The 13133-nt window shown below is 46.0% G+C and overlaps 1 protein-coding gene across 1 annotated transcript in view; it reads right to left on the bottom strand.

Moving 5' to 3' along the window:
• ANO2 (anoctamin 2) overlaps positions 1-13133 on the bottom strand; it is a 318321-nt gene that overhangs the window by 195887 nt on the left and 109301 nt on the right. Inside the window, exons 4-5 of the mRNA XM_075342181.1 lie at positions 5786-5884; positions 2006-2160 (exon numbers count right to left, since the gene is read on the bottom strand). Coding sequence (XP_075198296.1) covers positions 2006-2160; positions 5786-5884 — 254 coding nt within the window. The remainder of the gene's footprint in view (positions 1-2005; positions 2161-5785; positions 5885-13133) is intronic.

The following is a 13133-nucleotide window of genomic DNA, read 5'->3' as shown; positions in this document are numbered from 1 at the left end:
CAGAGTGGTTATGGACTGCTCCTACCAGTGCCAGCTCAGAGTGGTTATGGACTGCTCCTACCAGTGCCAGCTAAGAGTGGTCATGGACTGCTCCTACCAATGCCAGCTCAGAGTGGTCATGGACTGCTCCTACCCTTGCCAGCTCAGAGTGGTCATGGACTGCTCCTACTAGTGCCAGCTCAGAGTGGTCATGGACTGTTCCTACCAGTGCCAGCTCAGAGTGGTCCTGGACTGCTCCTACCAGTGCCAGCTCAGAGTCATCATGGACTGCTCCTACCAGTGCCAGCTCAGAGTGGTCACGGACTGATCCTACCAGTGCCAGCTCAGAGTCGTCATGGACTGCTTATACCAGTGCCAACTCAGAATGGTCACAGAGTGCTCATAAAAGTGCCCGCTTAGAGTGGTCACGGAATGCTCCTACCAGTGCCAGCTCAGAGTGGTCATGGACTGCTCCTACCAGTGCCAGCTCAGAATGGTCATGGACTGCTCCTACCAGGGCCAGCTAAAAGTGATCATGGACTGCTCCTACCCTGTGCTAGCTCAAAGTGGTCACAGACTGCTCCTACCAGTGCCAGCTCAGAGTGGTTATGGACTGCTCCTACCAGTGCCAGCTCAGAGTGGTTATGGACTGCTCCTACCAGTGCCAGCTAAGAGTGGTCATGGACTGCTCCTACCAGTGCCAGCTCAAAGTGGTTATGGACTGCTCCTACTAGTGCCAGCTCGGAGAGGTTATGGACTGCTCCTACCAGTGCCAGCTCAGAGTGGTCATGGACTGCTCCTACCAGTGCCAGCTCGGAGTGGTTATGGACTGCTCCTACCAGTGCCAGCTCAGAGTGATCACAGACTACTCCTACCAGTGATTTTTCAGCTTCCGGTGACATCACATCGACAGAGCAGTGGCTTTTCTTCCGCTGTGCCCTATTGACAAGTCGTGACTGCCGGTGTTAGGTAGCAAAGAGCAGGCTGTCAATCAGCATAAGGGCAGCAGTTGTGCCCCTTCGACAAAGGAAGAGTTGCCCTGTTGATGGGACATCAAATGAAGCAACAGAATTGCTGATAGGAGTGGTCCGTGACCACTCTGAGCCAACTATGGCCACAACAGGCAGGATGTTAGCAACTACCTGCCTGACGGTTCTTAGGCCCATGAGAAAAATATAAAATAGTCCTGGAAAATGCCTTCCTCTAATGGTGAAAGACATCCAAAGGAGCTTTTGCCGCTAGAGGACTATAGGCATCCAAGTGAAGCCTGGGAATTTTTGTGAGCAACCTAAAGTCAAGGTATGTCCCCACCTTTCCATGTCAGTCCAAGTTGAAGCGAATTAAGGAGGAATATTGAGGAGCCCATTCATTTGATCAATGGGGATCCTGACGTTGACACTTGCAACCTATCACCTATCACCTTGGCAGGTAATAAGTTGCAATCTTATCTCTAACCCTCCTCCATATTGCATAATTTTTCTTCTATGAGAAGATTGCCAACGTGTGATTGCAAGGATCTTCTAAAATGTGTGATATATTTTTATAGATTGGATCTTGCCAGTTTTGTTAAGAATTATTGAAGCCATGGGGGAAAAATTAAGATCAGATGGGTTACATTTTTGTTTAGAAGTATAGCCCCCCAAAAAACATCGTAGAACTAATACTTGACTAAGTGGAACGTGACCCTCAATGGGTGGTAGCCCTAAGGATTGTTTGACCCTCAGCTCTTTGATGTCTATGGCATGTTTGGGGCTTGAGATTATGAAAAAAAGATGGAAAGGGTTAACAAAAATAATGATAGCTAATACCCCTGTCGAATGTAATAAATTTCTTGACTCCAGACGTGTGAATTGTTCATAGCAGAACTTTATCGTTATCACAGTCATATGGAGGTTACATGCGATGCTGGACTGAGGTATGTTTTCTATGTGACTAACATGACTGTTTAATCATATTTCACATATTCTTTGAGTTACGTTAATTCGAACCATCCCTGAAGTCATTGGATGAGGCTTCGTCTACTCACAGATGCATTTTATCTCTGGAGAAAGGATAAGACAGCGGTTTCATCTTTGCGTTTTCGCTAATTTGTGGCACTTTGGGCTGTAAAGGCTTGATACATTTGTTCCATGCACCGGAGAGTTTTACCGTGAAACCCTTGTCTTCTCTGACTTCATACATCTGAAAGATATGGAAAATAATGGATATTGTACAAACATACTCTTTATAGATATACAGTATATATGCATACAAGCAAATACTATATAACTGATGCAATACAAGAGTTGTCTATTTCTATTTCTTCTAAGCCACGTTTATTAGAAAGGCTCACAAAAAAACGAATTAATCACAGTTTTTACCACTACTAGAACATCTGACAATCAGTAGTAATCTGCAGAAAAAATTCCAAAGGAAAAGTTCAATTTGTCAAGCTGCCACCAGGGGGACCCGGAGCTCTGCGGCAGAAGACACTACACGGAGCAACAAGAACCAGGAAGTAGGTACACAGTGTGTGCTCGTGCACTGCCTCACAGCACAGCTGGGGAGCAGAGCTGCGGGGCGTGCAAGGAATGGTCAGGCGGGTCAGGTCAAGCACAGTACAGGCAGAAGGAGAACTGGAGGAAAGAGCAGAAGTGGAGTCGAGGTCAGGCAAAGGTCTGTACCAGAGGAAGCAACCGAGTGGTGAGGTAGGAAAGGGGACAGAGGAATGGGGGGACGACTAGGGGATGGAACACAGACAGGACACGGGGGCACAGGAACAGATGGATCAGGATCACAGGCAAAGCAGCGCTAAGCTTATAGCCGGCGCTGGTTCACTGGAGATGTCAGTTTTTAAAGCATCCAAGCTCCGGAAGTGAGACCCGGGAGAAGGCTCCGTCACCTAGCCATGTAGACAGGGAGGCGGAACTGTGACACAATTATTCTGCAGCGCCTCCGCAGGAGAAACAGAGTATTACAGTTTGCCGATTGAAATCAATGGGTTGTCCTTTCTGTTTATGAACATAATGGGTCCTCCAAAGAGGGAGACACTCTTTGTAGCCACTCTCTGCTCAGGTTAGTTTAGCTATGTGTTTAAGAAGGTCCCCTCTATTAACTCAGAATGCCATAATCTAATATATACAGCTGAGTGTATGTATGTGTATGTAGCGCCCAGGGGTATGGGGTACTCGGTCCTGGGCAGCAACAAATGGGAATGTCACTCTGGTGGCCGTTGCCCAGTTCCATGCCCTGGGACACTTTTGTTAATGGGGGGTATTTACAGGGGAGATAAGAGTTTTTGTCATGTGACGCCACCTGCGAGTTGCGGTTAAGGATGGAGAACCGCCACTTCTAAATATGGGTACTTCCAGGGCTGGTGGTAGTGGCAGCTGTGAAGGTAGGCCCTCCGCAGTGAGGGCTGTGCCTAGGAGATGTAACGGGGGCAATAATGGAGACCACACCAGATTGTCTTTAACAGTCTTTACTCACTGTGGACCCAAGGGTTGTTGGTTCAGGTCCCTTGGAGGACCAGTGCCAATGTAGTGACCCAGGTTGCTCTGTCCTCGGCACTCTCAGTTGATTGGGTCCCCATAGCGTGGAGTGCTTGGGGGCCCTGAATGTCCCTTTTGGGGTACAGTCTCCTTCTCCGTACGGCGGGCAGTGCGGGCCCTGCGGGGAGGTAAGTGTCTGAACCCCGATCCTAGTTTACACCTGATGCCTCCAGATTATGTGGTTCGGTGAAGTCCATGAAGGTCTCCTCACCGGGCAGGTATTTGCCAGTCTAAAACTTGCGCTTGACCTAGGGCCCCGTGCGTGCTCCGGTCCCAGCGGTATCTACCATTACACCCCAGCAGCACGCCCGCTGTCTTGGGGTTATATTCGACTCCGATCTTTCCTTCACTCCCCACATTCGTTCACTTGCTTGTTCTTGTCACTTCCACCTCAAAAACATCTCAAGAATTCGACCTTTTCTTACCATTGACTCTGCAAAAACTCTTAGGGCGGCTTTGCACGTTGCGACATCGCAAGCCGATGCTGCGATGTCGCACGCGATAGTCCCCGCCCCCGTCGCAGGTACGATATCGTGTGATAGCGTAGCGAACATTATCGCTACGCCAGCTTCACATGCACTCACCTGCCCTGCGACCGTCGCTCTGGCCGGCGCGGGCTGTGCGGAGTCATAGCGACGGCAGACGGCCAATAGCGGCGGAGGGGCGGAGATGAGCAGGATGTAAACATCCCTTCCACCTCCTTCCTTCCGCATATCCTACGGAAGCCGCGGTGACGCCGGTAGGAGATGTTCCTCGCTCCTGCGACTTCACACACAGCGATGTGTGCTGCCGCAGGAGCGAGGAACAACATCGGACCGTCGCGTCAGCGTAATTATGGATTACGCCGACGCTGCACCGATGATACGATTACGACGATTTTGCGCTCGTTAATCGTATCATCTAGGCTTTACACACTACGATGTCGCATGCGATGCCGGATGTGCGTCACTTTCAATTTGACCCCACCGACATCGCACCTGCGATGTCGTAGTGTGCAAAGCCCGCCTTACTGTCGCTCTCATTCATTCTCGCCTGGATTATTGTAACTCTTTACTAATTGGTCTCCCTATTACTAAACTCTCCCCTCTCCAATCCATTCTGAATTCCGCAGGATCATTTTCCTCTGCAACCGCTTCACTGATGCCTCTGCTCTTTGCCAGTCATTGCACTGGTTGGCTATCCGTTACAGAATCCAACATAAACTTATCACTCTCACTTACAAAGGTCTCCATGGTTCCACACCACCCTACATCTCCTCCCTCATCTCTGTCTATCACCCCACCCGTGCCCTCCGCTCTGCTAATGACTTAAGAATGACATCCTCAACAATTTGAACCTCCCACGCCCGTCTTCAAGATTTCTCACGAGCTGCGCCTATGCTGTGGAACACACTACCAAGAGAAATCCGATTAATTCCTTACATCCACACTTTTAATTGGGCCCTAAAAACGCATTTCTTTAGACTAGCCTATCACCTCACCGCCCTGATCTAATCTAGTCCCTTTCTGCCCTTCAAAAATTTACTTCCAGTTTTCGTCCCCTGTACCTATATACGGTAAATTCTCACCGACGGGTTCATGCAGCTGCTTTTGAATACCCTAGTAAATTGATGGCTGGACCATATATAACGAGCTTTTCTCCCCCATTCACCTTGTGTGTCTCCCCTATTTCCTCATAGACTGTAGCTTACGATCAAGGCCCTCACTCCTCCTGGAATCTTAATTTTGTTATTTTGTATTGTCTCATATTGTCTGTACATGTCCCCTCTTAATTGTAAAGCGCTGCGGAATATGTTGGCGCTATAGAAATAAAACTTATTATTATTATCTTCGGTATCCGTCCTGGCGACCTCTCTCCTGTGCCCCGGGGTCACCATTAAATGGACCCAGCTCAGGCACGTCCGCACTCCTCTCCTGTGTGCTCCCCACTTCTCTCCTCACTACAGACTGACTGACCCCCCCCCCACCAGGCTGGCTAGACCCAGGGACTCGTTCCCATGACGACCATCCCCTTACATGGTTAACCCTCTATGCCCAGTGTGGAGTGGAGAACTAGGATTTTGGTCGTGTTTTGATGGCATCGGCACTTGTACTCCAGGTCCCAGGGGGTAGGTCCTGCATCCCCAAGAGGATGCAGTTCCCTGTAGTGCCCTGAGGGTATCAGGGGCGCTACATGTACTTCTCAATGCACTGATATACTGTATGATCCCATTTGGGATTATGGTAATAATACTGCTACGGGCAGCCAGGCGTGATCCTGTAGACCATTTGTCTTACCTTTTTGGTGGCCACCTTTATTTTAAGGAATTCTGCTTCACGACTTAGGACATTCCATGGTGCATGAATCCTTACAAAGTTCAGACCTTGGTGCTTAGCCTAAAGAAAAAAGAATAGAAAAACAATTACCATAATAAAAAAGTACAATACAAAATATTACATATCCTTGTGCAAAAAATACAAACAAGAAGAAGAATGAATGTTTTTTTTCCCCCCAAATTTAGTACCATCAAACATTGGCTTACAAGGCAGCCACTATCTATCGGTGACACTATAGAGATTGTTTTATTCTTTCTGGAGAATAACTATTCTGCATATTATTTTCCCAAGGAGAATTGCCTCTAAGAAGAAAAGAACTATAGCACCACCTAAAAGATGTAGCAATCCTATAAGTCAATATCAACCCTTGTCACATGACAGGATGAGAAGCCAAACCAGAAACTCCATTTGCAGACACATGTTTCAGGATGTTTGCCCCTCCTCAGTGCAAAGCAATAGATCTAATTTGACTAGGTGAGAGTACAGTGCCTCAGAATTGGGTACTATCAAAGTGATTTATAGTCATTAGCAGTAGTTTAAATTGTTTACATGTGGTATTCTGTGTACACTTTACATTGTTTACATGCGGTATGCAGCGTACACTTTACATTGTTTACCTGCGGTATGCGGTGTACACTTTACATTGTTTACATATTGTATGCGGCGTACACTTTACATTGTTTACATGCAGTATGCGGCGTACACTTTATATTATTTACATGCGGTATACATTACACTATACATTGTTTACATGAGGTATGTGGCGTACACTTTACATTGTTTACATGTGGTATGTGGCATACACCTTACATTGTTTACATGTAGTATGCGTCATACACTTTACATTATTTACATGAGCTATGCGGCGTACACTTTTACATTGTTTACATGAGGTATGCGGCGTACACTTTACATTGTTTACATGAGGTATGTGGCTTACACTTTACATTGTTTACATGAGGTATGAGGCGTACACTTTACATTGTTTACATGAGGTATGTGGCTTAGACTTTACATTGTTTACATGCAGTATGCAGCGTACCCTTTACATTGTTTACATGTGGTATGTGGCATACTCCTTACATTGTTTACATGTAGTATGCGGCATACACTTTACATTGTTTACATGAGGTATGCGCCGTACACTATACATTGTTTTCATGAGGTATGCAGCATACACTTTTACATTATTTACATGAGGTATGCAGCGTACACTTTTACATTGTTTACATGAGGTATGCGGCGTCAACTTTACATTGTTTACATGAGGTATGCGGTGTACACTTTATATTGTTTACATGCAGTAGGCGGCGTACACTTTATATTATTTACATGAGGTATGCGGCATACACTATACATTGTTTACATGAAATATGCAGCGTACACGTTACATTGTTTACACGTGGTATGTGGCGTATACTTTACATTGTTTACATGAGGTATGTGGCGTACACTTTACATTGTTTACATGAGGTATGTGGCTTACACTTTATATTGTTTACATGAGGTATGTGGCGTACACTTTACATTGTTTACATGAGGTATGCGGCGTACACTTTACATTGTTTACATAAGGTATGCGGCGTACACTTTACATTGTTTACATAAGGTATGTGGCGTACACTTTACATTGTTTACATGAAGTTTGCGGCGTACACTTTACATTGTTTACATAAGGTATGTGGCATACACTTTACATTGTTTACATGAGGTATGTGGCGTACACTTTACATTGTTTACATAAGGTATGCGGCGTACACTTTACATTGATTACATAAGGTATGCGGCGTACACTTTACATTGTTTACATAAGGTATGTGGCGTACACTTTACATTGTTTACATGAGGTATGTGGCGTACACTTTACATGTTTACATGAGGTATGTGGCGTACACTTTACATTGTTTACATAAGGTATGTGGCGTACACTTTACATTGTTTACATGAGGTATGTGGCGTACACTTTACATTGTTTACATGAGGTATGAGGCGTACACTTTACATTGTTTACATGAGGTATGCGGCGTACACTTTACATTGTTTACATAAGGTATGTGGCGTACACTTTACATTGTTTACATGAGGTATGTGGCGTACACTTTACATTGTTTACATGAGGTATGTGGCGTACACTTTACATGTTTACATGAGGTATGTGGCATACACTTTACATTGTTTACATAAGGTATGTGGCGTACACTTTACATTGTTTACATGAGGTATGTAGCGTACACTTTACATTGTTTACATGAGGTATGTGGCGTACACTTTACATTGTTTACATGAGGTATGAGGCGTACACTTTACATTGTGTACATGAGGTATGCGGCGTACACTTTACATTGTTTACATGAGGTATGCGGCGTACACTTTACATTGTTTACATAAGGTATGCGGCGTACACTTTACATTGTTTACATAAGGTATGTGGCGTACACTTTACATTGTTTACATGAGGTATGCGGCGTACACTTTACATTGTTTACATGAGGTATGCGGCGTACACTTTACATTGTTTACATGAGGTATGTGGCGTACACTTTTCATTGTTTACATGAGGTATGCGGCGTACACTTTACATTGTTTACATGAGGTATGCGGCGTACACTTTACATTGTTTACATGAGGTATGCGGCATACACTTTACATTGTTTACATGAGGTATGTGGCGTACACTTTACATGTTTACATGAGGTATGTGGCGTACACTTTACATTGTTTACATGAGGTATGCGGCATACACTTTACATTGATTACATAAGGTATGCGGCGTACACTTTACATTGTTTACATAAGGTATGTGGCGTACACTTTACATTGTTTACATGAGGTATGTGGCGTACACTTTACATGTTTACATGAGGTATGTGGCATACACTTTACATTGTTTACATAAGGTATGTGGCGTACACTTTACATTGTTTACATGAGGTATGTGGCGTACACTTTACATTGTTTACATGAGGTATGAGGCGTACACTTTACATTGTGTACATGAGGTATGCGGCGTACACTTTACATTGTTTACATGAGGTATGCGGCGTACACTTTACATTGTTTACATGAGGTATGTGGCGTACACTTTACATTGTTTACATGAGGTATGCGGCGTACACTTTACATTGTTTACATAAGGTATGCAGCGTACACTTTACATTGTTTACATGAGGTATGCGGCGTACACTTTACATTGTTTACATGAGGTATGAGGCGTACACTTTACATTGTGTACATGAGGTATGCGGCGTACACTTTACATTGTTTACATGAGGTATGCGGCGTACACTTTACATTGTTTACATGAGGTATGTGGCGTACACTTTTCATTGTTTACATGAGGTATGCGGCGTACACTTTACATTGTTTACATGAGGTATGCGGCGTACACTTTACATTGTTTACATGAGGTATGCGGCATACACTTTACATTGTTTACATGAGGTATGCGGCGTACACTTTACATTGTTTACATGTGGTATGCGGCGTACACTTTACATTGTTTACGTGAGGAATGCAGTGTACACTTTACATCAAGAGGTAAGCTTCCCTCAGGCCTTGTTGCTGGGCAGAATAGCCTGGTGGGCGGAGTCTTAGTACATAACTGTCGTTACCTCAGGGTTTAGTCAGAGTACACTTGGAGCTCAGCAAGTGCACATGACAAAACAGGAAGGGGAACACTAACCCCCGCTCCAGCAGTCTGTTTGGGAACCGAAACCACAAGTAGGACCTCTTGCGCCCCTGGTCTGCACAGCGCCTTAGCCTACCGGAAACTCAAAGCTGTGGACACAGGAGGAGTACAGGCCATGGAGGTGGGTCCCCCATAAGGAAAATGGGTATATAGGAGAGCCTACTAAAAATGGAGGTCAGAAGGGGCAGAAACTTTGTGGTCTCCTGGGGAACAACATCCGGTGGGATAGAGGAAGCCAACTTTGGTCGACAAGATTCCCACTTGCTGTTATCACGTCTCATATGTGACTGTATCTTTGCATCCATTTGATATCTGTCTATCTGTGGGCCTTGTCATCTTAGTATGTTATCACCATCATGGCCGTGTACCTTCTTGAATGCTGAATAAGTCAAAAGTCCATCTATTTTCCTGTTGAACGTGCCTCCTCATGCTCCTGTTTTTCCTGCACCGACATCAAGAGGCATGCCATTAACCACCTAGCTGACAGGAAAAACAGTAACGCCGGCGTAAACCCCCACTTGCCCATAGCCACGTGATTTTCACCGTGACCGGAGCGTCAGGACACGGGCATGGCCACCAACAACCGTGACAACTGTTAAGCCTGCTTTACACGGGACGACCGATTGTGCGATTTCACAATCGATCATACCCGCCCCTATCGTTTTTGCGTCACGGGCAAATCGCTGCCCGTGGCTCACAAACTCGTTTAACCCCCGTCACACGTACTTACCTTCTGGACGACCTCGCTGTGGGCGATGAACGTCCACTTCCTGAAGTGGGAGGGAAGTTCGGCGTCATAGCGACGTCACACAGCCGCCGGCCAATAGAAGCGGAGATGAGCAGGACGTAAACATCCCGCCCACCTTCTTCCTTCCGCATAACTGGCGGGTGCCGCAGGACGGAGATAAGCTGCTGTTCATCGTTCCCGGGGTGTCACACGGAGCGGCGTGTGCTACCCCGGGAACGATGAGCAACCAGCGCCATTTTCACTAAACGAGATTATGAAACCGAGCGACGAGTACACGACTCACGATTTGTGAGCGATACTGCGTCGCTCGGAGGTGTCACACAGCCCGACGTCGCAAGCGATGCCGGATGTGCGTCACAAAAAACGTGACCCCGACGATCTATCGCACGATGGATCGTCTCATGTAAAGCACCCTTTAGAGTATCCGACCCATGCCCGGCGTCCTGGGTACATTGTGCTCCGTGTATCACAAGACGCCTCTGCCTGGGGGGGATGTAATGGGAACCGTATAGTATGTTTTCACAAAGAGTCTTCAAAAGCCATCGTACCCTGTTAGTAAAAAATATCATACTGGTACAAAAGTATATTAAACTGGCCAACTTTTTATAGTCTGCCTCTGAAAATACTTTTTTTTTATTTTGTTAAGATTAGTTTGTATGAAGTTCATGCTGCCTGAACCACGAGAAGATATGGTTTGGAGATCCAGGGGCAGAGGCGGACTAGTCTCGTCTCTGGCTATAGCCTCTAGACGGCTTTTTCAGTCCCACCTGTTTGATTGACAGATCTATTTCCCGGTACACACATAGGAGAGACTTGTCAATTCCCTGAATCAGCGCTGGAAAAAGGTGGTGGCACCAAACTATTCCTGTCTCTGTCTACCTACAATATGGTCCTCAGGCCAATCTTCAAAGAAATATATACCTGGCGTGTAACCAGGCTCTGATCCATGAGGTCCATGGTTTCCTTTAAGAAACATCCAATATAGACGGGGGAGGGGGGGGAATTATCTTCAGCACTTTCCTGTTAACAAAGAATTATCCAGGAGGGTATTTTGTACCATCTACAGCAGGGGTCGGGAACCTATGGCTCGCGAGCCAGATGTGGCTCTTTTGTTGGCTGCATCTGGCTCGCAGACAAATCCTTAATAAAAATAATACCGTATTTTCCGGTTTATAAAACGCACTTTTTTTTGCCCAAAACTAGAGGAAAAATGGGGGTGCATCTTACAAACCGCATATGGCTTACCAGGGCGGCAGTGGTGGCGCAGGGTCGGCGATACTGCGGGCTCGTGGGGTGTCACGGCGGCGAGCACAATTGATCTGCAAGTGGACTGCGGGCTGCTTTGAATCTCCCGCAGTTGACGAGATCGACTTCAAGAAAATGGCTGTGGAGGTGGCGCGTGCGCAGATAGGATTAGTCTAGCATTTTCTTAAAGTCCACCACGTCGATCTGCGTGTGCGCCACGGCCACATTCTTGAAGACAATCTCGTCAACTGAGGGTGATTCAAAGCAGCCCGCCAGAGGATCAATTGCGCCCGCCGCCGTTACACGCCACGAGCCCACAGCAGTATCGCAAACCCTACGCACACTGACCCTCTTGAGCCACGACACCCCTTTCTCCATGCCCGCAACATCGCCTACGCTGCCTCCTGGGATCTTCTGAGCCATTCCACTACCGTCACTCCCATTGGTGAGTATGGCTCTCACGGAATTACATTTTCAAATATGTGGCGTTCATGCCTCTCTCAGCCAAAAAGGTTCCTGACCCCTGATCTACAGTGAGGAAAATAAGTATTTGATCTTCTGGCGATTTTGGGAGTTTTTCTACCTACAAAGAATGTAGAGATCTGTAATTTTTATCGTAGGTAACTTCAACTGTAACAGAGTAAAAAAAATCCAGAAAATCACATTGTATGATTTTTAAATAATTAATTTGCATTTTATTGTATGCAATAAGTATTTGATCACTGACCAACCAGTAAGAATTCTTCTCTCACAGACCTGGTATTTTTTCTCCTACTCTGCACTCATTACTTGTATTAATTGCACCTGTTTGAACTCAATATCTGTATAATAGACACCTGTCCACACAATCAATCACAATACAACCTCTCCACCATGGCCAAGACCAAAGAGCTGTCTAAGGACACCAGGGACAAAATTGTAGACCTGCACAAGGCTGGGATGGGCTACAGGACAATAGGCAAGCAGCTTGGTGAGAAGGCAACAATTGTTGGTGCAATTAGAAAATGGAAGAAACACAAGATGACTGTCAATCTTACTCTCTCTGGGGCTCCTGAACCAATATCTCACCTCGTGGGGTAAGGATGATTCTGAAAAAAGTCAGGAATCAGCCCAGAACTATATGGGAGTACCTGGTCAAAGACCTGAAGAGAGCTAGGACCACAGTCTCAAAGATTACCATTAGTAACACCCTACGCCGTTATGGATTAAAATCCTGCAGGTCACACAAGGTCCCCCTGCTCACGCCAGCACATGTCCAGGCCCTTTTGAAGTTGACCATCTGGATGATCGAGAGGAGGCATGGGAGAAAGTCATGTGGTCAGATGAGACCAAAATAGAACTTTTTGGTACCAACTCCACTCGCTGTGTTTGGAGGAAGAAGAAGGATGAGTAGAACCCCAAAGACACGGTCCCAACCGTGAAGCATTGGGATGGAAACATCATACTTTAGGGTGCATTTCAGCAAAGGGGACATGATGAGTGCAGCGTATTGAAGGGAGGATGGATGGGGTCATGTATCATGAGGTTTTGGTCAACAACCTCCTTCCCTCAGTAAAGGTTGTGGTTTGGTCTTCCAGCATGACAATCACCTAAAACACACAGCCAGGGCAACTAAGCAGTTCAAGGTC

This window comes from Anomaloglossus baeobatrachus, chromosome 4, assembly GCF_048569485.1.
Source record: "Anomaloglossus baeobatrachus isolate aAnoBae1 chromosome 4, aAnoBae1.hap1, whole genome shotgun sequence".
Lineage (NCBI taxonomy): Eukaryota > Metazoa > Chordata > Amphibia > Anura > Aromobatidae > Anomaloglossus > Anomaloglossus baeobatrachus.
The sequence above is the reverse complement of the archived record's forward strand: the minus strand, read 5'-3'. Positions and strand labels throughout refer to the sequence as shown.